Here is a 22,843-nt window from a genome sequence, read left to right as displayed (position 1 = left end):
TCGCCGGCGTCATCAATCATCAATCGACGGCCCAAGCGCGCAACCCAATCGCCATTCATACAACCAGTTTTCAACGGCGATGGGAGAAGCGACGGATAGCCACTTGTAAAGCCGAATCATCCTCTTCTCTTGAAAGAGGCCGCTTTGTTTTTCTTCTGTGAGTCAATTTCTCTCTCTTTCGTTGCTCCAATTCGCAGCTTTGAACGGCGATGGGGCATCAGCACTCTCTCTCTCTCCCCCTCTCTCTCTCTCTGCAGAAAAATGAGGGCCCAAAATAAAGAGAGGTTAATTAATTGAGGGTATTGTTGTCATTTGGCTTTTCCGGCAACCTATTGTTAGTTCAAGGGGGTTAAATGTAACAATTTATTAGTTTAAGGAGGTTTTATGTAGTTCAAGGGGTTAGTTGCAAAACCCAATACTTCAAGGGAGTTTTTTACACTTTTCCCTTATTATTATTATTATTATTATTATGGAGTTTTATTTTTATTTTTTTCCAAATCATTGGCAGGCAAGTCAAGATATGAGCTATATGCATTTTTTTTATTTTTTTTATTTATCATTGATAAGAAACTCACACACTTATTTATTCCTACGGATGGAATATGAATGGAATATTAACATTGAATATGAATGGAAGCCCCAAGTATGACTAAGAGAACACTAATTTTATGGGAAAATGTGGCCTAGGGGTTAGAGAGTTCAAGTCTGCTTTGGGACAAAAATGGGCACGTGATAGGTAAAAAAAAAAAAATTTAAAGTATAACGTATAACACAGTTTTTGTACATAATATAGCCAGATTTAGAGAGTGAAAATAGTTCTGATTTTTTTTTTTTTTGTAATTTTTTTTTTTTGGTTTTTTGTGTGGTTTATTTTAATGGAAAGCAAACGCATGAAGCTAGTAAATAAGCAAGGGAGCAAAGAGAAGGTTCACAAATTCCTTCTTTATATCAAACAAGAGAATGGGAAAAGAAAGCGATTGGATATTCTAGGGTTTACATGAGGAACACGAAACCACCATTGAAGAGGGTCAAATCTCCTCCCATCTGCCATAGTGGTAATACTTTCTATTTTCTTCTTCTTCTTTTTTTCAAGCATTTGACATAGCAAAGATTTGAAAGTCATTTTTCTGAAGGACAGTTTTTTTACAGTGATTCAAATCTCAAAATGAAATCGAAAAGGTATTACAGAATGTTAACACTGGAGGGATATTTTGACTATTTTGAGTTCTGTGCCTATTCGGTTGAATATTTTTGGACTCCTAATTCACTATTATATTAATTCATCATTTTCGAAACCTCTTTTTCTTGATGTATTGTCTCTCTCGAGCAAGATGGACCCAGAAAAATATGTGAGAGGGAGCAATCTTGTAACATTCTGAATTTTTTTACTTGGTTTAATTTAGTTCTTTATTTATTATTATGAACTTATTAATATTTATTTAAACTTAAATATTTATATTTAATTGAGTTGAGAAAACAAAAATAAAAAATTTCATTTTTATAAACAATTAATTTCTAGCATTAGAATTGTTTACACATGCATGGTACGTGGTACTTAGAAGTATTTGCACATGTTTGTTATATATTCATGTGTATGGTATCAATTAGAGCTTTAAAGTTGGTGGGCTGGCTGTGATGAATTTCAAGTTAGGTGGATAACTATTGAAACTAATAGTTGCCAGCACCATGTGTGTGTTTGTATACATATATATTATATATATCATGCGACTTGTATAGATATGTATTTATATAGAAGCATGTTGGTAAGCTTTGGATGACTTATTTAAGGAATAAATTAAGAAAGAGGGTATTAGTGGGCTTGGACACATGTCACACACCTAATAAAAGTTTCATATATACATTATTTTACCTCTTGCGCTTTGGGAGTTCTATGGACCAGCACTTTAAAACCAAAGTTGTGTAGAAAAGGAAAAGAAAAAGAAAAGAAACAGTGGGACTAGAAAAGCCGGACCAGATAAGAGAACACGGAAAGTGAAAGAGAGTGAGAAAAGAAGAGAGAGAACCAGAAAATCGGTGTTCTGCAGAGAAGGAGGAAAAGTAGAAATAGTGGAAGGAAGAGGAGACAAATAAGGAAAGGTAGAGAAATTTGTGTTTGCAGTCGTAAATGTAGAAAATTTTGTAGTTTTAATTTTATATTGAAAGTTTATCTTATCTCATTGTTCAATGAATTATTATTGAGGTACTCTTGAACAAAATCCATTCCTTTCATTATTTCTTTCTTAATTAAGTTGTTAAATTATATGAAGCAATACATTTCTTACTTGTTTGTAATTACTGCACTGAAATTTAATTTATGTGGTTGTAATTAGAATTTCAATTACAATTACGTACCAAGGTTGAGATTTATATTTAAATTGATGATTAATTGTTAATTATAATGTTGTATATGCAAGGAGAATGAATTGACAACTTCCACATTACCAAGGGATAAGTAAATAATTCGGCAAGTAGTCAAGATGAGTGTACTCACTGGAAGTTTATATTTGAATGTGTTAATTGAAGTATCGAAGATATTTATTTGATGTGGAAATGTTTATATATATTATATAAGGTCTATACTCTCTGGCTTGGAAAGAGAGTAATATATTATATAATGTTTATACTCTGGCTGGAGGAGAGTAATATATTACATAAGGTCCATACTGTGGCCTGGAAGGAGAGTAATATTTTATATAAGGTCCATACTCTAGTTTAAAAGGAGAGTACTATATCATATAAGGTTCATATTTTGGCCTAAAATGAGAGTACTATATTTTAATGCATGTAAAGTTGGAAGTTATATATTAATGAAGTTTAATTGAAGTTATCAGAAAATATTTGTTTATATTACTCTGATGTAGTAGTGTTGCATTCACTGGGCTTTAAGTTCACTCCTTCCATATCTATATTTTTCAGTTATATGATTTGGTTGCTACTGCTAAGCCTAGAGTCTTGGGGTATTGAATGGGGAAAGGAGCAACAGAAAGTCATTTGTATAATATGTAATTATTGTAAAAGAATTTGTTAATAGAACTTGTAATTTATGGTTCAGTTGTGTCAGATTTGTGTAATAGGCTAGTGATTTGCTTTGTTTGTATTTTGTTTAAACTACTAAACAGGCACTCTGACGTGTGATGACGTCACGTAGCTATGATGTTAATGAAGATGGTTAGATGCATTCTAATTGTTCAATTTATTAAATAGTGTAAATTAGGTTGGGGTGCATCAGTTTTTTGTATCAGAGCCTAGGTTTTCTAGGTTTTGGAGGTAGTAAAAGTCTAGACTGACAGTGGTAGTAGGAAGTGTGTAGTAGAGTCATTTATTTGACTTGAGTTGATACTAACAAATAAGTAAAGCGGATATGTATTAAACATATATATGTTGTTATATTTGAGATTCATTGTAGATAATAAGTTATGGAAGGAGGAAGTGGTTATCATGGAACCGAGGAAAAAACCTTTTATATTCCTGTTGAGGCTGAAGTGGAACAATCTATTCAGGGTGGTATGGGAAGAGAATAGGAGCAGTTAACTAACATGCAGAAAATGGATAGAGCTATAACAAGATTGGCAAAACAAAATGAAAGGTTTATTGCAAGTCAAATCATGGTACAAGAAAGGCAGGAGAGATAACAGGAATGAAAGAAAAGCTCTGATCATGAAAGGTTTATAAAGCTAACACCTTTAGAATTTGAAGGGACTACGAAACTAGAAGAAGCATAGGGGTGCGTAAGAAGGATGGAATCAATATTTGCAGTAATGGGTGCAGTTAAAGATCAAAAAGTAAACTAAGCTACATATATGTTAAAAAAATGAAGCTAGTTATTGGTGGGAAACAACAGAACAATTATTGCTTACTCTAGGGGAAAGAGAGGTGATATTCTGGAATCCATTTGTTAAATCTTTTTATGAAAAGTATTTCCCTCCAGTTTACAGAAAACAGAAGGAGTGGGTGTTTATTCCTCTAAAACAAGATAGAATGTCTGTCGCCGATTATGAAGCAAAGTTTATAGCTTTGTCGAGGTTTGCACCTAAATTTGTACAGGATGAAGAAGATAAATGTATGAGGCTCCAAGATGGGTTAGAAGCGACTATTAAATCCAGAGTTTCAGTTTTTGAGGAGACAAATTACAATAGACTTGTAAACAAAGCCGTGATTGCTGAAAGAGATGTGAAAGAATTGCAAGAAAGAAGGGAACGATATAAAAGAAATAGATCTGAGCCAACACAGTTAAGGAGAGGTGAAGCAGGATCTTCGAGTCAGAAAGGTCAATAGTCACAGTATGGATGGTGACGGGGTAGTGAGTTTCAGGGGCAAACATCAGGCATTGGAAGAGGTCAAGGGTTTTCTTAACAACAATCTGTACAATAAGGTAGCTTTGGGGGATGTGGTACTAGTAGGGGGTGTTTTCACTGTGGAAGGGAAGGTCATCAGAAAAAATATTGTTTAGTATTGAAGGTAAAAGAGTGTTATCATTGCCATTAACTGGGTCATCGAAAAAGAGAGTGCCTATGTTGACAGGAGTGACCTCAGTGGGTAGTGTTGTTGGTTCTGGTAGAGGTTTTGCACAGGGGAGCTCATCAAGAGGAGGTAGGGGTGCTCCAAGTAGTTCACAAGCTCGGGGAAGAGTGTTTGCTATGACACTTCAGGATGCTCAAGCAACACCGGAAGTTGTGACAGGTACACTTTCTATTTTGGATATAAATGTTACTGTACTTATTGATCCTGGATCAACACATTCATTTATTACATCATCAATTGCTATGCATTTGAGTAGACCACTTTCATCACTAGATAGTAAATTGTTTATTTCTACACCAATGGGGGAAGTGGTAGTTGTTGCAAATGAATATCGGGATTGTATATTGCAATTGGGATATAGATAGAAAGTGTACCTGCAACCACTTCCGATGTTGCTTGAGCATCCTGAAATGTCATAGCAAACACTCTTCCCCAGGCTTGTGAACTACTTGGAGCACCCCTACCTCCTCTTAACGAGCTCCCCCGTGCAAAATCTCTACCAGAACTAGCAACACTACCCACTGAGGTCACACCTATCAACATAGGACACTCTCTTTTTCAATGACCCGGTTGCTGGCAATGATAACATTCTTGTGCCTTCAATACAGGATAATCTTTCTTCTAATGGACTTCCCTTCCACAGTGAAAACACCCCGTGTTAGTACCACGTCTCCCAAAACTACCTTGTTGTACGGATTGTTGCTAAGAAAACACTTGGCCTCTTCCAATGCCTGATGTTTACCCATGAAACTCACTACCCCGTCCCCTTCTATACTGTGACTTTTGACCTTTCTAACTCGAAGATCCTACTTCACCTCCCCTTAATTGTGTTGGCTCAGATCTATTTCTTTTATATCGTTCCCTTCTTTCTTGCAATTCTTTCACATCTGTTTAAGCAATTATGGCTTTCTTTCCTCAAAAACTGAAACTCTAGATTTAATAGCCGCTTCTAACCCATCTTGGAACCTCGTACATTTATCTTCTTCATCCTGTACAAATTTAGGTGCAAACCTCGACAAAGCTGTAAACTTAGCTTCATAATCGACTACAGACATTCTATCTTGTTTTAGGAGAATAAACTCCCGATCCTTTTGTTTTCTGTAAACTAAAGGGAAATACTTTTCATAAAAAGATGTAATAAATAGATTCCAGAATATCACATCTCTTTCCCCTGGAGTAAGCAATAAATGTTTTGTAGTTTTCCATCTATAACTAGCTTCATTTTTTAACATAATTGTATCTAAGTTTACTTTTTGATCTTCAGCTGCACCCATTACTACAAATATTGATTCCATCTTTCTCACCCACCCTTCTGCTTTTTTTGGTTTCGTAGTCCCTTCAAATTCTGTGGGTGTTAGCTTTATAAACCTTTCATGATTAGAGCTTTTCTTTCCTTCCTGTTGTTTCTCCTCCCTTTCTTACCATGATTTGACTTGCAATGAATTTTTTATTTTGTTCTGCCAATTTTGTTTTAGCTCTCTCCATTTTCTGCATGTTAGTTAACTGCTCCTGTTCTCTTCCCATACCATCCTAAATAGATTGTTCCACTTCAGCCTCAACAGGAATATAAAAGGCTTCTTCCTTGGTTCCATGATAACCGCTTCCTCCTTCCATCACTTATTATCTGCAGTGAATCTCAAATATAACAACATATACATGTATAGTACACATCCGCTTCACTTATTTGTTAGTATCAACTCAAGTCAAATAAATGACTTTACTACACACTTCCTACTACCACTGCATGTCTAGACTCTTACTACCTCCAGAACTTAGAAAACCTAGGCTCTAATACCAAAAACTGACACACCCAACCCAATTTATACTATTTAATAAATTGAACAACTGGAATGCATCTAACCATCTTCATTAACATCGTAGCTACGTGACGTCATCACACTTCAGAGTGCTTGTTTAGTAGTTTAAACAAAATACAAATAAAGCAAAACACAAGCCTATTAGACACAACTGAACCATAAATTACAAGTTACTACCAAATTCTTCTACAATAATTACATATTATACAAAAGACTGTCTATTACCCCTTTCCCCATTCAATACTCCAAGACTCTAGACTTGGTAGTGGCAACCAAACCCTGTACCTAAAAAATATAGATATGGAAGGAATGAGCTTAAAGCCCAGTGAATTCAACACTATTACATCAGAGTAATATAAGCAAATATTATCTAATAACTTCAACTAAACTTCATTAACATATAACTTCCAACTTTACATGCATTAAAATATAATACTCTTCTTCTAAGCCAGAGTATAAACCTTATATGATATAGTACTTTCCTTTTAAGACAGAATATGGACCTTATATAAAATATTACCCTCCTTTCATGCCAGAGTATGGACCTTATATAATATATGGCTCTCCTTCCAGGCCAGGGTATGGACCTTATATAGTATATATAAGCATTTTCACATCAAATAAACATTTTCGATACTTCAATTAACACATTCAAGTATAAACTTCCAGTGAGTATAATCACCTTGGTTACTTCCTGAATTATTTACTTATCTCTTGGCAATGTCGAAGTTGTCAATTCCTTCTCCTTGCCTATACAACATTATAGCAATGTTATATTCATTTATAAAAGTAATTAACAATTAATGATCAATTAAAATATAAATCGCAACCTTGGTACATAATTATAATTGTAATTGAAACTCTAATTACAACCATATAAATTAAATTTTAGCGCAGTAATTACAATCAAGTAAGAATTGTATTGCTTCATATAATTTAACAACTTATTTAAGAAAGAAATAATGAGAGGAATGGATTTTCTTCAAGAGCACCTCAATAATAATTTATTGAAAAATTAGATAAGATAAACTTCCAATATAAGATTAAAACTACAAAATTTTCTACCTTTATTATTGCATACACAAATTTCCCTAGCTTTCCTTATTTGTCTCCTTTTCCTTCCACTATTTTTACTTTCCTTCCTTTTATGCAGAACACCCATTTTTTGGTTCTCTCTCTTCTTTTCTCACTCTCTTTCACTTTCCCTATCCTCTCCTCTAGTCTGGCTTCTCTAGTCCCACTGTTTCTTTTCTTTTTTTACACAACTTTGGTTTGAATTTCAATTACAATTACAATTACGTACCAAGGTTGGGATTTATATTTAAATTGATGATTAATTGTTAATTATTTTTAGAAATGAATATAACATGGCTATAATATTGTAGAGGCAAGGACAAGGAATTGACAACTTCGACATTACCAAGGGATAAGTAAATAATTCGGGAAGTAGCCAATGTGAGTGTACTCACTGGAAGTTTATACTTGAATGTGTTAATTGAAATATCAAAAATGTTTATTTGATGTGTAAATATATATACATATAATTATATAAGGTCCATACTCTGGTCTGGAAGGAGAGTAATATATTATATATGGTCCATACTCTGGCCTGGAAGGAGAGTAATATTTTATATACGGTTCATCCTCTGGCCTAGAAGGAGAGTACTATATCATATAAGGTCCATACTCTGGCTTAAATGGAGAGTACTATATCATATAAGGTTCATACTCTAGCTTAGATGGAGAGTACTATAGTTTAATGTATGTAAAGTTGGAAGTTATATGCTAATGAAATTTAATTGAAATTATCAGATAATATTTGTTTATATTACTATGATGTAGTAGTGTTGCGCGCATTCACTGGACCTTAAGCTCACTCCTTTCATATCTATATTTTTCATGTACAGGGTTTGGTTGCCACTGCCAAGTCTAGAGTCTTGGGGTATTGAATTGGGAAAGAAGCAACATACAGTCTTTTGTATAATACGTAATTATTGTAGAAGAATTTGGTAGTAGAACTTGTAATTTATGGTTCAGTTGTGTCAGATTTGTGTAATTGGCTTGTGATTTGCTTTGTTTGTATTTTGTTTAAACTACTAAACAGGCACACTGACGTGTGATGACATCACGTAGCTATGATGTTAATGAAGATGGTTAGATGCATTCCAATTGTTCAATTTATTAAATAGTGTAAATTGGGCTGGGTGCGTCAAATCTTTAAGAAAAAATTGTTGACGGGGCAATAGTATAGTTTTTCTTTAATTTTAGTGGGGGCAAACTCAATTTTTTTTAAGTATATAATTCAAAAAAAGCAAAATTAGTGGGGTGTGATAGCAAAAAGAAAAAATTTGAGTCGGGGCAATTGCCCCCAAGCCCATCACAGGTCCGTCCCTGCTTGGGGCAATTTTTGAGAGTGATGGTAGAGGTAGATGTACGTGAAAATCAAGTGATCAGTGTTGATGGAAAAGGAATGTAATATTAACATTGAATGACTGGAAGGCCCAAGTATGATTACATTGTAAAAGAACAGTAATTTGAGGAAAAAATGCGGCTTCCATCTCGTACGAAAGTTAATTAGTATACCACTTCTACGAATAGCTTGTAATGATTAGTCTCTTCTGAGACCGAGATTCATTATCATGACTTCCGTTGAATACCTTGATCCACGACTGTAGGAATAGCGTTTCCTGCCGCAGTTGATATTAATTTGGTCGACCAAGATACACTAAAGTATGGTCAAGCTAGATTAATGGTTGAGTTACTAGAGCTAAAGCTACGTTAACATTCCACCACGAAACCATTTTTCGCAAGATTGTTGGAACATGAGAGGCCTGAATAATGTTCGAATGCGGAAGGAGTAATGAATTGGTTAGAGGTTTTTAATGTTGTGAGAGGCTGAATAATGTTCCAATGCAGTAGTAGTAATGAATTGGTTAGAGGTTTTTAATGTTGCTTTAGTTAATTTGGTTGAGACTAGAGTATAGGAGCACAATTATCAAAAATTTAGTAAAATGATCGATAATAGGTTACTCAATTTTGGTTTTGCAATTTGATGTATCATGATGAAGTAATTTTCTAAAAGGAGATTTGTATGGTAACGATCTCAGCCAATCACTTAAAGCAAAGTAAATGTGTCAATTTTTGTAAACTACTATAATTTTAAAAAATGCAATTTAACCCATCCAACTTCCCAACTCATGCACCAACCAAGCCCCAGAACAGATTTCAACAACTAATTAGCCCTCTCGGTTTCATAACCTACAAGATTCTCCCATCACATGGATGAACAAATGCCAGGATAAACAGCATGAGCCTATATAATGCACGAAAAAGGAACAGTACTAATAGTATAATGCAAGGGCGTCATACTACTCGAAACCAGAACAAAATATTTAAAACAATTAAAATTCTGCTACAATCATAACGACCAGCCAAAGGAAGAAGAGAGCATCTGGTACTATTCTGAAATCCTCAAAACTAATATCTTAAAATACACGAATTGAAGATCAAATATAACTCAATCAGAAGTCACCGGGACTCTTTTTCACTAATACAATGAGAAGAATGGCTACCAAAAAGCCCCATCATTACATATGAGGCCATACACAGCTCACGACTCCAGAAAAGCTTATTTCTTCTTTCCACCCTTAGCAGCATCACCAGCTTTAGTCTGCACAAAATGGGTTGGGAAAAAAGGTTAAAAATTGACTCTCTTTTAAAGAAATAAAAGAAAAGGAAAGAAGAAAATATAAGTAGTTGTTTGACCTTCTTTACTCCACGGATCTTTTTGGCTCTGTTCTTCCTCTCCTTGAGCTGCTTCCTTGACTTCTCAACCTTGGTATCAAGTCCATTCTGCGAAAACAATAAACATTAGAAACATGTGCCAAAGGGATACACTAATTTGACAAAGTAGTGTACTTCAATAAAGTTTTCCACCACAATCCAAAACCCTCCACAATACACACACACACACAGGAATTAAATTAGATTATCATACATAAAACAAGGAAATTGATCAAACTCTTGAGACAAATTCATTGATTGATTTCAAAATGTTCATACTGCAGTTCAAAATGAAATGTCATCTAACAGCACAATTAAGAGGAAAAAAAAAACCCACCCCATGGGAAATATACACCGCATGAACTTATTGTGATACATCTACGTGTCAAAGGAATGGTTTTCTTGAAGGGAAAAAGCAAAATAGAAGATGGGCAGAACGTTCAACCCTTACTTCCTACTTTTGGGAGGAAATAATATGACGGTCCGGATAGAAATCCCCTCTTCTATACCCCTTCCCCCTCCCTACCATACTACTAGACCAATATACACTGCATGAACTTACCGTGATACATTTACGTGTCAAAGGAATGGTTTTCTTGAAGGGAAAAAGCAAAATAGAAGATGGGCAGAACATTCAGCCCTTACTTCCTACTTTTGGGAGGAAAGAATATGATGGTCCGGATAGAAATCCCCTCTTCTATATCCCTTCCCCCTCCCTACCATAAAACTAGACCTTGATCCTTCCTTCCCTTTCACAAAATGGACCATAATGCATGGAATATCATTTTTGATCTGTAACATGTAGTTTTAAAGCATAATAAAAGAGCAGCAATTGCATGACACAATTATATAGGATAGGGGTGCACACGGTCTGGTTTGGATCGGATTGAAAGTTTTTTGAGACCAAACCATTTATAACGGTTCCACTATTTTTGAAACCAGACCGAACCATAATGCCCATAGAACCGAACCAAACCAAACTGCGAAAAACCGGTTTGGTTCGATTCAGTTATAATATAATACTTCATATAATACATCAGGGAATCAAAAGTGACTAGATGACAATCACATATGCATTGTCAATAATATCAAGCACCTGTGGAATAAACAAACAGACAGTGACCAGATGACCACAAGAAAAAAAATACAGCATTCCCTGTTTACCATTTACGAGGTATTGGGAAAGGAATTAAAAAAAAAAAATTAACTCAAAATTTCAAAAAACAAGAGAGATCAAGTACGGAATAGCTAATGTTTGAAGTCCCCAGCTATCATAATTATTTCTTGTCATGACTAAAAGAATATAGACTTAGTTCACTAATCACTATGAAGTTGAAAAGAATATATATATATATATATATATATATAAAATATAAGTTATACAACAGTTCAGTCCAGGCCGGCTAGTCCAGCAAGACCCCAAACCAGGACCGAACCGAAAAAATACGGTTTCATAATTTTGGGCCAGGACCGGATCAAACCGCTATACAACTAGCTCAAACCGCCCAGTCCAATCTGGTCTGGTCCCCTTTTTCGGTTTATCGGATTTTTTTAACACCCCTAATATAGGATAAATAGAAATTCACTGTTAACTCTTGAAAAAATAAACAAGGGGTTCAAACACTGGTCATATTTCATGATCTTACTTTTTTTTCATAATTATTTCATGATCTTTCTAAACCTAAGATGTTGCACTTTCATTTCTAGGTCGTATTCATAGCACATAAACCATACTAAACAATATCTAATTGAATAAATATTTAACATGGAAAACCATATTGAGAGAGGATGTAAAATGATAGCAAGTGGAATAGTAGCAACCATCAATGCTTTTCAGCAAACAATTCATTTCTACCATGCAAAACAAATTAATAGTACTAAATCCTAAAGGCAAATAAAAAGGTCATACAGAAAAACAAAGTGAAAACATTTAGGAATGGCATCAACCACAGATTTATAGATCCAGAATTTAACAATAAATTTATCACCAAGATAAACCCAAGCAATTAACATGTCCATTCATCATCACCACCACCACCACCACCACCACCACCACCATCACCACCACCATTGCCTAAATCCCATATGAATGGCATCTACCACATAAATTGTCTTTTTTGCTCTTTTATATTACAAGTCATCTCTCCTATTTTATTTAACTTTTTAAAAGGATTTCTAATAACTTCTTCCAATGTTAGTTTTGGTTGGCCAAATTCCTCCTCATTGTATTGAATTTTCATTTCTTCTTCTTTTCGCGGGCAAGATCTGACAAGTGTGAATCAACTGCACTTTCTGTCAAACTTGGATGCTAGATGCAAGGTTCATTTTGACAGCCCCCAGGCGCACCTCCCCCTCTTTTCTACTTTCATGAAGCAAACATTGAAATCAATATCTCTCGATGTTCGTAAATAGAATAACTGGTAGTATGAGAGTCGGTCTCTTATCTTCTATGCAGACTAATTTTGTTCTTCTCACTGGAGCATCTGTAGGTCTTTATATATCCATACCACATGAATTTACTATCACTTATTTTATCACCAATAGGCGTCACTCCTAATTTCTCCTTCACAGCACATCTAGTAATCTCAATTAACAATATAACCATTACCCTCCATTAAACTTAACACAAATTTGCAAAAGACAAAATCAAGTCATGTATTAGATTGGATATTGCTCAATGCCATGATAGCAAAATTCAAGAAAAACAAAACCATTATCCTCCATTAAACTTAACACAAATTTGCAAAAGACAAAATCAAGTCATGTATTAGATTGTATAGCCATGATAGCACAATTCAAGAAAAATAAAATACGTCATACATGGAGATATAGAACAAAGGGATACAGTATAAATTTACCCTGATTAGCCTGTACTTGGGCTCATACTTCTTGGCATTCTCAACAGAATCATAAATCAAACCAAACCCAGTTGATTTCCCGCCTCCAAAATGGGTCCGGAACTTGAAAACAAAAATTGCATTTGTGTCCTTCACCTCATACATCCTTGACAACTTCTCCTTCAGTTCTGCCTACATAACAATAGGTAGGTAAACAAGAACACCCAGATCAATAATTCACTCAACAACGATAACAATAATTAAAAAAGTAAAATACCTTGGAAACATTAGGCCTTCCTGGATGAAGAACATCAATGACCTTCACATACACAATAGATACGAAAACAGTGAGAAACCATTAGATTCCATTTGGTTGCTCAGAAAATGCATAAATAAACGAAATCCAGAGCATATAAACTGAAAAAAGAAACCAAAGGTCGAAGTTTACAATCTTTCTTATTCTCCTCAACTTTCTCAGAAAACAAACAAGTCATGGTTGTACTCTCAATTTGCTAAAACAGAGAGCACAACCCTTTTGATCGTCGAGAAAAATTCATTCATATTCTCTATCATATCAAAATCTAGAAGCACTTCAGATCCTGAAGATGGTTGATGTAGAAACATATACAAGAGAATGAAACTCACGAATTGCTTTCTGGAGAGAAGCCTGTTGGTCATGAACTTTCTGGTTCGGATTGTCACTGCTTTGTCCGCCATGTTTTCGTGTGATTCAGCTGCAGGGTACACACAGCACCAAGAGTTGATGGAGGAGGAGAGAAAAGAGGAAGCAAAACCCTAGACATTTGTATAGTATTTATAGCAGATTTGATAGCTATGTAGGAAGTCAAGTCGGGTCAAACTTGATCATGGAGCATCAATCCGGAATACGGGTAATGTTGTTCGAATTTTAAAATGTCTTTACTTCTAAATTAAAAACAATAAGATGTTTTAATTCGCGAATAATGGAGTAATAATACTAACAACTTACCAAAACAAGAAGAAAAAAATAAATTTTATTTAAGAAATATTTCCTTTGATTGTGGGAAAAAAAGTTGGCTAAAAGGTAAATAAATTTTCATTTATAAAATATATCCTTCGATTGTGGAGAAAGTTGTGTGAAAGGTAAATGATATTGAGTCTCAAGTTTATACAATATCTTTACTTGTGTTTATTAAAAAAAAAAAGAAAATAATAACAATACTTCAAGAAAATTTTGCACTCCAAAATTACTTTAAAAATATATTGTTGTATTCTATTTTTAAAACCCATGTTATATATAAAATGTGCAAGAGACACTCCGTTTTTTATGAATTTTTAAATTTTATAGTAAATTATTCCCTAGTCGTCAATTTTGACCAATTGTTTTTATAAAAATCTCAAAATACCCTTAAAAAAATTTTAGAGTTCTACTTTTTTATTAAATAAAATTTTTCAAATTTAAAATAAAGAAATAAAATAATAAAAATACTGGTTTTAGTAAAAATATTTAAAAAAATCCCTTATTATTTTTATTTTATTACTTATTTATTGTTTTTATTTTAATTTTTAATTATTTATATTTTGCCTTGAGGGCATTTTTCGTATTTTAGTTTTTAAATTTAAGAATTGTCCTTATTTACTTAATTTGGAAAAAGTAAAATGTCTTTTTAACACTAGGTTGTTATTTGCTCATTCTGTAACAGTAAGAGAATGTGTTTTGCACTTTACCCTTCTTTTTTAATTTATTAATTACTAAAAAGGAGGACTAATGTTAGATCACATAGAAAATTCATACAATTTTATATTAGTGAAATAAATAAATACAATAAAGGTGAAGATGTTGGGTTTTATATCAATAATTCATATATAGAAATAAAAAATACTACATTAATTAAATATGAGAGTTTAGCTATTGATGATTAAATCATAAAATACCTTTAGATTTTTAACTCATATAATACCTTTAGATTTTAAAGAATATCTTTATAATTCTTTGAGGTTCTCGCAAAATATTAAAGTGTTCAACCCCCCTTTTAAGAAATGTCGTATGATGGGCCAAATAGGGTTATGAAACACTTTTATATGACAACAATAGGGGGACAACGTAATGAGCGCTGAAAAGTGCGCAATTAAACCCCTTAAATTTAAGTATTCTAGAACATTTATCTATCTTATGTTCCCGTCTTAGATTAATTTCATGTTTTTACCATTTTTATGTACTTATCCCAAAAATAAGTTAATTCAGCCAAATAAGAGCTTAAAAGAAGCAATCTCAAGCTGAATGGAAGAAATGAGCAAAGTGGAAGCAAAGTGTGAAAAAGCAGCAAGTTCGATCGATCTCAACATTCCTTCGATTGATCAGAGCAACATCGATCTAGACATATCAAGATGGATCCAAGCAATTGTCCTTATCCAAAAGATCTCACCATCTTCGATCGATCCAACCTTTCTCAGATCGATCGAAATTATTCGATCTTATCCACACCTACCACCCCACCTACCACTCTTGTCTCATTCCCAAAATATCTCAGAGATTTGTCTTTATTCAAAAAGGCACCTCTAAGGATGATCGATCTCTGCAGCATTCGATGGATCTCACCTCAGTTCGATCAATCTCAAAATAGTTCGATCGATCGAACCTTCTCAAGTCTGAAATAAAACAAATTCCAGCTTATTAAAAGTTAGCTCATGGTGCAATCATTGCAAAGACCCTAGTGCACGAATCCAGACTATTGGGTGTGACACTTGAGCCTCCTATATAAAGATTTAGAGCCATTTTAAGAGCAAGATTGAACATATCTTCATTCCACATATCATATATCATATATTGGAGAGGAGGCTAGAGACTAGAGAGCTTTTACACATCTTTAGGAGTTTTTCCATTCTTTTAGGGTTTCCATCAAGAAAGAGGTCATTCCTACCATGGAGATAGCCCTTAAGGGTTGGATGACTACTTCAATGAGTGGCTAGACATCTACTTGGGGCTAGAGTAGCCCCTAAGTTTGTTTCCTAGACCTAGTGTTTTGTATATTTTTGGAGATTTGCTTATAATAAATGTTTTGATCTTGGATTTATATATATAAATTGTAATTTTTACTTGATATGTATGGATTAATGCTTTCAATTGATTATCTATTTCTAACTATATGTCTATGTATGCTAGAATGGATGATTCATGTGTTTTTCTCTAGATTTAGTGGAGTCTATGCATGTCTATGTATATGGATGAAGTTAATCTAGAGATGGTCAAAACATAGTGCTTAATTGAACACTCTTGTAATTTATTTGATGGTTCACACTTGTTTTTTGATGGATTGTGCCACACCTTTAGCTCACTTAGTTTAATTTCCATGTCTTTAGTGTAGATGTAGTGTAGTTGCCTTAGATTCATAGATAGATGGACAATCTATTCTTGTTCCTTGGTGTTCCATACTTATGAATGCAAATGGTGTATGCTTCTAGATAGTTATGTGTGCATAATTGAATGGATTTTGGTCTCATTTGATAGGTTGTGTTTTTCATTTGAATTGGCTAGACAATCTATACTTATTTGTCATCCATGCCTAGTTTCAATTAATGTCACACACACACACAAGTTAAAATTCAATTTCCCCCATTGATATACAATTGCTAGTGTCTAGTGAAGTCAAGCTTAGTGGTGAGCTCTAGTACCCCAATGTAATACCCCTAATTTTCAAAAGGATAGTCTCGGTATTTTGGTTTAATTGTTTTCTGTTCATTAATTGTTTTATTTATGTTTTAATTGACTTTTTAATTAGTCCTGGTATTTAATTTATTATTTAAGTGCATTTTATTTGATTATGTGTCATTATTTTTTTATTAGGTGATTAATTGTTTTCTTTTGTGATGATTTAATTTATTTAAATGATATTTTTAGTTATTTATATGGAATTACTTGTTAGTGTTTTAATTATTTAATTGGCATTAATGGTTTAAGTGTAATTGATTTAATTATAATTCGTTGATAGTTTGACCTGGTTGTTGACTTTGTTTAATTTTATTTTCTTACGTGTGTTATTTAATTTTTTTAATTATTTGTTAAATGTTTTACTTAGTTTTATTTGGTTAATTGGTATAAAGTTTAATTGGTAATTAAAGTAAAATGGTTAATTTGTTTTTTTTTAAAAAAAAAACAAACAACCGTGACTGTTGTATCGTTCCATTAGGTATACACAGTAGCCGTCATGGTATAAACTTGAAACTTCTGTATGGGTCGAGCAAATCCGATTAGGGTTGAGGGAACTTAGGATTTGTGTGGCCTATAAATACTCACTTAGGAGTCTGCCTAGGGTTTTAAGAAGAGGATTACAGTATCGTAAGTCTGAGGCAGTGGTAGAGACGGCAGGAAAACAGAGAGCAAACAGAGGAGAGTTTCGCCGGAAAAGATAAACGAACGTCGGTGGGAGGCAAGTTCTATACCTAACTCTCTCCCTTAGACTTGTGTTCTTTACATCTCTAATACAATTCTAGGAGTAAATAAACGTTGGAAGTAATCTGGTTTGCATGTTCTGAATTGTTCTAAATCGGATGTCTGTATGAACTGTTGTTTTCTGTTCTGTTTCTTCTTTGTGTAATTCTTGTTCTATTTGAAGTTAATTATTGTGGGATGTTTTAAAACTCTCTAGAACACTAGAATCAAATTTTAAAATAGCCGAAACCTGGACAGTAATGGACAGAAGTATTGAAAACCGCCGGAATTGGAAAAACGATGCACAGGGGAAGGAGCCTGCTCTATTTCAAGTAGAGCAGGCTCAATTAAAAAGTGGAGCAGGCTCTACTTGATAGTGGAGGCGGCTCCACTTTGGGTGGAGCCGGTTCCTTTATGCATTTTTTCAATTTTTTTCATTTCCAGCCAGATTTGGTTACAGGGGTTGGTTTTCTGTGGTTTCAGTTGGGTTTGGTGATGTCTGTGTGATGTATTGAGGATGCTTAAAGATAATTATTAAGGTCCCAAGGGCTGTTAATAAAATTATCTACTTGGGTAGCTCAGACAGTAGATGGTTTAAATGAATTAATACACTGGCTAGAGTTAAAGTTTCTGTTAGTAATTTTCTGAGACGGATAATATAATTAAAACATGTTTCACTGCATATCATGATCATGTACTCGAATTATATTTGCTTTGGATGAGTTGGTATCGAGTGATTTAGGTTTTAAACAAACTTAGCACTATTGGATTCTGGGAACATTATAAGTTAAGCACGTATATATACCTACTGTAATTCGTGTTTTGATATTTTCATGATTACTATTAGTATCAGTTGTTGGAGTTATGAACTTAGTTGATAATTATGTAATATCTGTACTATCAACTGTTAGATGTATGGACTTCGTTGATGTTTACTCTAAATGTCTGTAACATCAACTGCTGAGTATATTGAATGCTATTTTGAATTAATCTTATCACTGTATCAGTTTTTATGGAACAACCTAAACTGTGTAGGTTTATATACATACTGTGACTATGGGAATTGGTGCTTACATTAACATTGTTAGTATCAGTAATGGATAAAGCTGAACATGATTATATATATATAGTTGACTGTGTTCCTAGATGCTTATACTATGATTTTAGTATCTATGATGGAGATATGGATTCAGTTGAGGTCTACTTTAATTATTGGTATTATCAACTGCTGGATGGTGGGATGGTATACACCGGTATGGGACGGTGGTATACTAGGGACGGTTTGGTTCCAAAATGCCAAAACCTACCTACTCTGGATTAAGAATTGGATTAACTAAAAGTTAAGTCCTATTGATTGTAGTGTCATGGCAACAACTAGTTGAGCGGCACTACTAAGATTCAGGATGGATTTTAAATATATTGTTATGGTACCTCGATATGAGCTTGAGTTTCAGGATCGACGGTTAGGGAGCGTATATGCATTAGGATGCATAGCTGGATGCGATGGTTAGAGGTGTACCCTGTTTAGGTTTAGGTACACATACCCACTTCGTGTGCGTTTTTGCATGTTACCTCTATTCAGGTTGAGACCGGCCTGTAGTCCAAAGAAAGTCCTTTAGTGTGACTATATATGTATTTACGTACTAGTAGCTATTGTTGAATTGTTTAGGATGTACATGCGTATCGGGCCTCTGTTTGGATTGTAGTAGTATAGAACTTGCGCATGGGCCTGACCCACCTTTATTTTTCAGGTACACGACAGTTCCAGGCTTAAACGTGTTCGTGCTGAGCAGAGGTTTCTATTCACTTTTCCGACGATGTAGGGCTCTCTCTATAGTTTTATTTCTGGATGTTTATTACAGTTGTTCTATCTTCCGTTTGGATGTTTAATAGGGGTCCACTAGAGATGGATTCCCGAGTTGTAAACTAATGGAGTTTTGGAGTTTGGGTTTGATGGATTTTAATAATTATAGTATTTTGCGGATTCTATTTTTAGTTCCTTGCAGCTTTAATTTCATTTCTTAATTCATTTTGTATTCCGTATTCATTATAAAATATTAATTGTTTGATATTCCCTCGGGTTCGAGCCTGAGCCTGATCAACCCATGTCTCGGATCCGAGGGGTATCACACCCAAGTCCTCTCCTCTATATCTTTTTCTCTACATTCTAAATTGTTGCCTTTTACTTGCTTTAATTTCAATTGCATTGTAGTTTAATCAACCAAATAAACCAACCTTTTGATCATTCGACCTACTAACCCTATACATTGTTTCTATTGCAAACATGCCCACAATCCCTTGGGACGATCCCTACTCACCCTAGCTATATTTTTAGTTAGAGGTAGTAGTGGCTTTTATAAATTTAAAACTTGGCCACATTGCACACTCACATTCTTAGTGTACTTTTAAACGTTGGTGCCCACGACGACACCAAGTTTTTGGCGCCGTTGCCGAGGATTGAATTGGCAACGCCATATTGTTTTGAAAACAAATAGGAATTAGTACTCTTTTGATCACGTCTTTATTTTATTTTCTTTTTAGATACTTATTGTGTTTGTTCTTGATTGGTTAGGTGTATTGAGCTAAGAGAGTCAAGCAAAGGAAGCAAGGAAGCCAAGTGAAGCTAAGCCAAAGCACAAAAAGGAGCTAAAATCTAAAAATTTGCAAAGCGTAGCAAGGCTTGGAAATTGAAAATGAATTGAAGTTGCTTAAGGACCCTTTGTGAGATCTTTCTAACTCAATCTCTACTTAAATCGTCAACCAGCGTGGCGGCAAGTTTTTCATTTCATAGATAAATTGTGAGCCCACGTGGAGGCAATTTACTTTTCTTTACATATTGTTCAAAGCATGGGAGTATGGGATCAATGTATGTGAAGGATGTTTGTTGATTGTTTATTGTGGGGGCGAAGTGTTTGCTTAGTTAATTTCATTGTTGTGTTATTTGATCTTTGTGCGGTCATAATCAACCCTTCATCATTCTAATGGAAAATCTAGAGGGTCATCTTGGTTATTTGACCCGAATTTCATGGAACAACCACCTTTCAACCAATTTCCTCCCGGAGTTCAAGTTCCAATTCCTCTAATGATCCTTCGTGATCATTACAATCTTCATGAATATCATTCACCTTCTTGCATCTTGCTTCCTAATTTTGGTGCAAATCATTACGAAATTAAGCCCGAGACAATTCAAATGTGTCCACTTTTCTATCGCTTAAATGATGAGGAACCTTACAAACATCTTGATGAATTTCTTGAGATATGTTCCTCCGTGAAATACATGAATGTCCCGGAGGAAGTTCTTAGGTTACTTCTCTTCCCTTTCATTCTTAAAAATAAGGCTAAACATTGGTTCAATAACTTAGGGGCAAATTCAATAACTTCTAGGGTACAAATGCAAAATGAATTTTTAAAGAAATTTTACCCTGTGAGTTTGACCAATGTTATGCGAACTTCTATAAGTGAATTTTCTCAAAGGAAATGAGAACTTTTACATGAGGCTTGGGAAAAACTGAATGACTTGTTAAGGAAATGTCCACAACATGGCATTCCTAAATGGCAAGTTGTTCAATATTTCTACGAAAGTCTATCCGACATTCATAAGGACATTGTTGATACATCATGTTGAGGTTCATATTTCGGAAAACATGAAGATGATGTTTGACACCTTTTTGAGAAAATGAGTGAAAATTCATTGCATAAGTCTCATACTTCTTGGTTGAGTCATGATTCTAATAACAAAAAGAGAAATGTGAAAGTATGTCAAATTGAGAGCCCAATGGAGATTGTTATCGAGGTCAAAACTGTCACTCAAAAACTTGATCAATTTCTATTGAGTCAAAAACCGGCAACCCAATCATTTCCTCTTCTTAATCATATTCATCATTCTTGTGAGCCATGCATGACTTGTTCAAGTGTATTGCATACTACTTCCAATTGTCCCCATGGACATATGCTTGATGAGCACTATGAACAAGTCAATGCCGCATTTGTTCATCCTCTTCAAAATGCTTATGTACCGGTGTGGAATGACAAATCCTTTTCAAGCTAAACATTTTCAAAACCGATATATTAGAGGTTCAAAAGGGTTTGTTTCATCTTCATATTCTTCTTATCATCAAAGAATGAATCATTTCTCTCATCCTCAAGTTTATAATTCTCAAAGTAGCTTTAATCATCCTCATGAACTTTCTAGTAACTCCACCTTTGAAGATAAGGTCTTAGTGGCTTTGGGTAGTTTGGAAATGAACACAAATTTGTTACATTCTCATTCTAAATCGATATCAAAGCTTGAATCCCAAATAGGGATGATAGCTAATGCATTGAATGCGAAAGAAATGGGTAAATTGGCTAGCCAACCCTAAACGAACCCAAAAGCTCAACATTTTGTGGAAGCAAACATTACATTGGGGTGTTCTTTCCAAGAGCAAGTGCAAGCAATTACCACCTTGAGAAGTGGTAGGTAAGTTGACAATAAGGTTAAACAACCAAGTAAAGTTAGTGAACCGATGCAACCCAAAGTTGACACCCGTCCCGTGCCCAATTCTATTCCTACTTCCTTGGATGAAAATGTCACCATCAAGAACTCACAACCCTCTTCATCATCTTCTCAAGTTGCAAGGTCTTATGAGCCAAAAGCTCCATTTTCATATGCATTGAGAGAAACTTCGCCTATTAGGAGGCAAGAAGGAAGAATCCATGACATGATGGAAGTCTTCAAACAAGTCAACATAAATCTTCCTCTCTTAGATGCAATTAGGCAAATTCTGCCTTATGCAAATTTCTTGAAAGATCTTTGCATACAAAAGAGGAAGAGCAAGGGACAAGGCCCTAAAAAAGTGTTTCTTACGAAGCAAGTGAGCTCCATCATCCAACATAACACTCCACCTAAGTTCAAAGGTCCCGGTGCTTCGACCATCTCATGTGTAATTGGAACCCATGAAGTTCGTAGAGCTCTTCTTGACTTAAAGGCAAGCGTCAATTTGATTCCTTACTCCGTGTATGTCCAACTAGGTTTGAATGAGTTGAAGCCAACCTCGGTGCTGCTTTAATTAACCCATAGATCCATTAAAACTCCAAGGGGCATGGTTGAGGACATTCTCATTAAGGTTGACAAGTTTTAGTTCCTGATTGATTTTATGGTCCTTGATACCGAACCGGTTGCTAATCTTACCAACCACATTCCAATCATCTTAGGAAGGCCATTTCTTACTACTGCAAATGCTATCATTAATTATAGATCCGGGGTTATGGACCTTTCTTTTGGTAACATGATGGTTAAGCTTAATGTATTCAATGCAAGTCGACATCCCATTGATGAAGATAAGTGTTATCTCATAGATGTCTTAGATGAGATTGTTGAGAAGTCCATTCCTTCAATGGTTATAAAAAAAACCAACCGAAGACAATTTTTCATCTCTTTTAGCCGAGGCTCCTCTTGCATCTTGTCTCCTTGAAATGTATGAAAGTTGTGGGTTTGA

At 34.5% G+C, this 22,843-nt stretch overlaps 1 protein-coding gene and 1 long non-coding RNA gene across 2 annotated transcripts; one reads left to right on the top strand and one right to left on the bottom strand.

Moving 5' to 3' along the window:
• Window positions 1-318: 318 nt before the first annotated feature.
• On the top strand, window positions 319-8,834 carry LOC132295221 (uncharacterized). The gene is made up of 3 exons (XR_009478367.1): window positions 319-1,055; window positions 1,150-4,680; window positions 8,246-8,834. It is a non-coding gene; the product is annotated as an uncharacterized LOC132295221 (long non-coding RNA).
• Window positions 8,835-9,704: 870 nt separating this feature from the next.
• On the bottom strand, window positions 9,705-13,758 carry LOC132295220 (small ribosomal subunit protein eS24z). Its single transcript, XM_059793387.1, has 5 exons — window positions 13,604-13,758; window positions 13,236-13,277; window positions 12,980-13,150; window positions 10,104-10,190; window positions 9,705-10,008 (listed from the first exon to the last, which is right to left on the bottom strand). The coding sequence occupies exons 1-5, from the start codon at window positions 13,673-13,675 to the stop codon at window positions 9,967-9,969; spliced, it is 414 nt and encodes a 137-aa protein (XP_059649370.1). The 5' UTR covers window positions 13,676-13,758; the 3' UTR covers window positions 9,705-9,966.
• Window positions 13,759-22,843: the final 9,085 nt, after the last annotated feature.

Source organism: Cornus florida, unplaced genomic scaffold, assembly GCF_030987335.1.
Source record: "Cornus florida cultivar Cherokee Brave unplaced genomic scaffold, ASM3098733v1 CherokeeBrave_3.0.0_Hap2_Chr02, whole genome shotgun sequence".
Classification (NCBI taxonomy): Eukaryota; Viridiplantae; Streptophyta; class Magnoliopsida; order Cornales; family Cornaceae; genus Cornus; species Cornus florida.
The sequence above is the reverse complement of the archived record's forward strand: the minus strand, read 5'-3'. Positions and strand labels throughout refer to the sequence as shown.

Excerpts from the sequence above, each read along its gene's own strand:
- LOC132295220 (XM_059793387.1), bottom strand. The coding sequence starts at position 13,675 with ATGGCGGACAAAGCAGTGACAATCCGAACCAGAAAGTTCATGACCAAC. Across the intron at positions 13,278-13,603 it reads TTCTCTCCAGAAAGCAATTC|GTCATTGATGTTCTTCATCC; the intron begins GTGAGTTTCATT and ends GTGTATGTGAAG. Across the intron at positions 10,009-10,103 it reads AGATCCGTGGAGTAAAGAAG|ACTAAAGCTGGTGATGCTGC; the intron begins GTCAAACAACTA and ends CATTTTGTGCAG.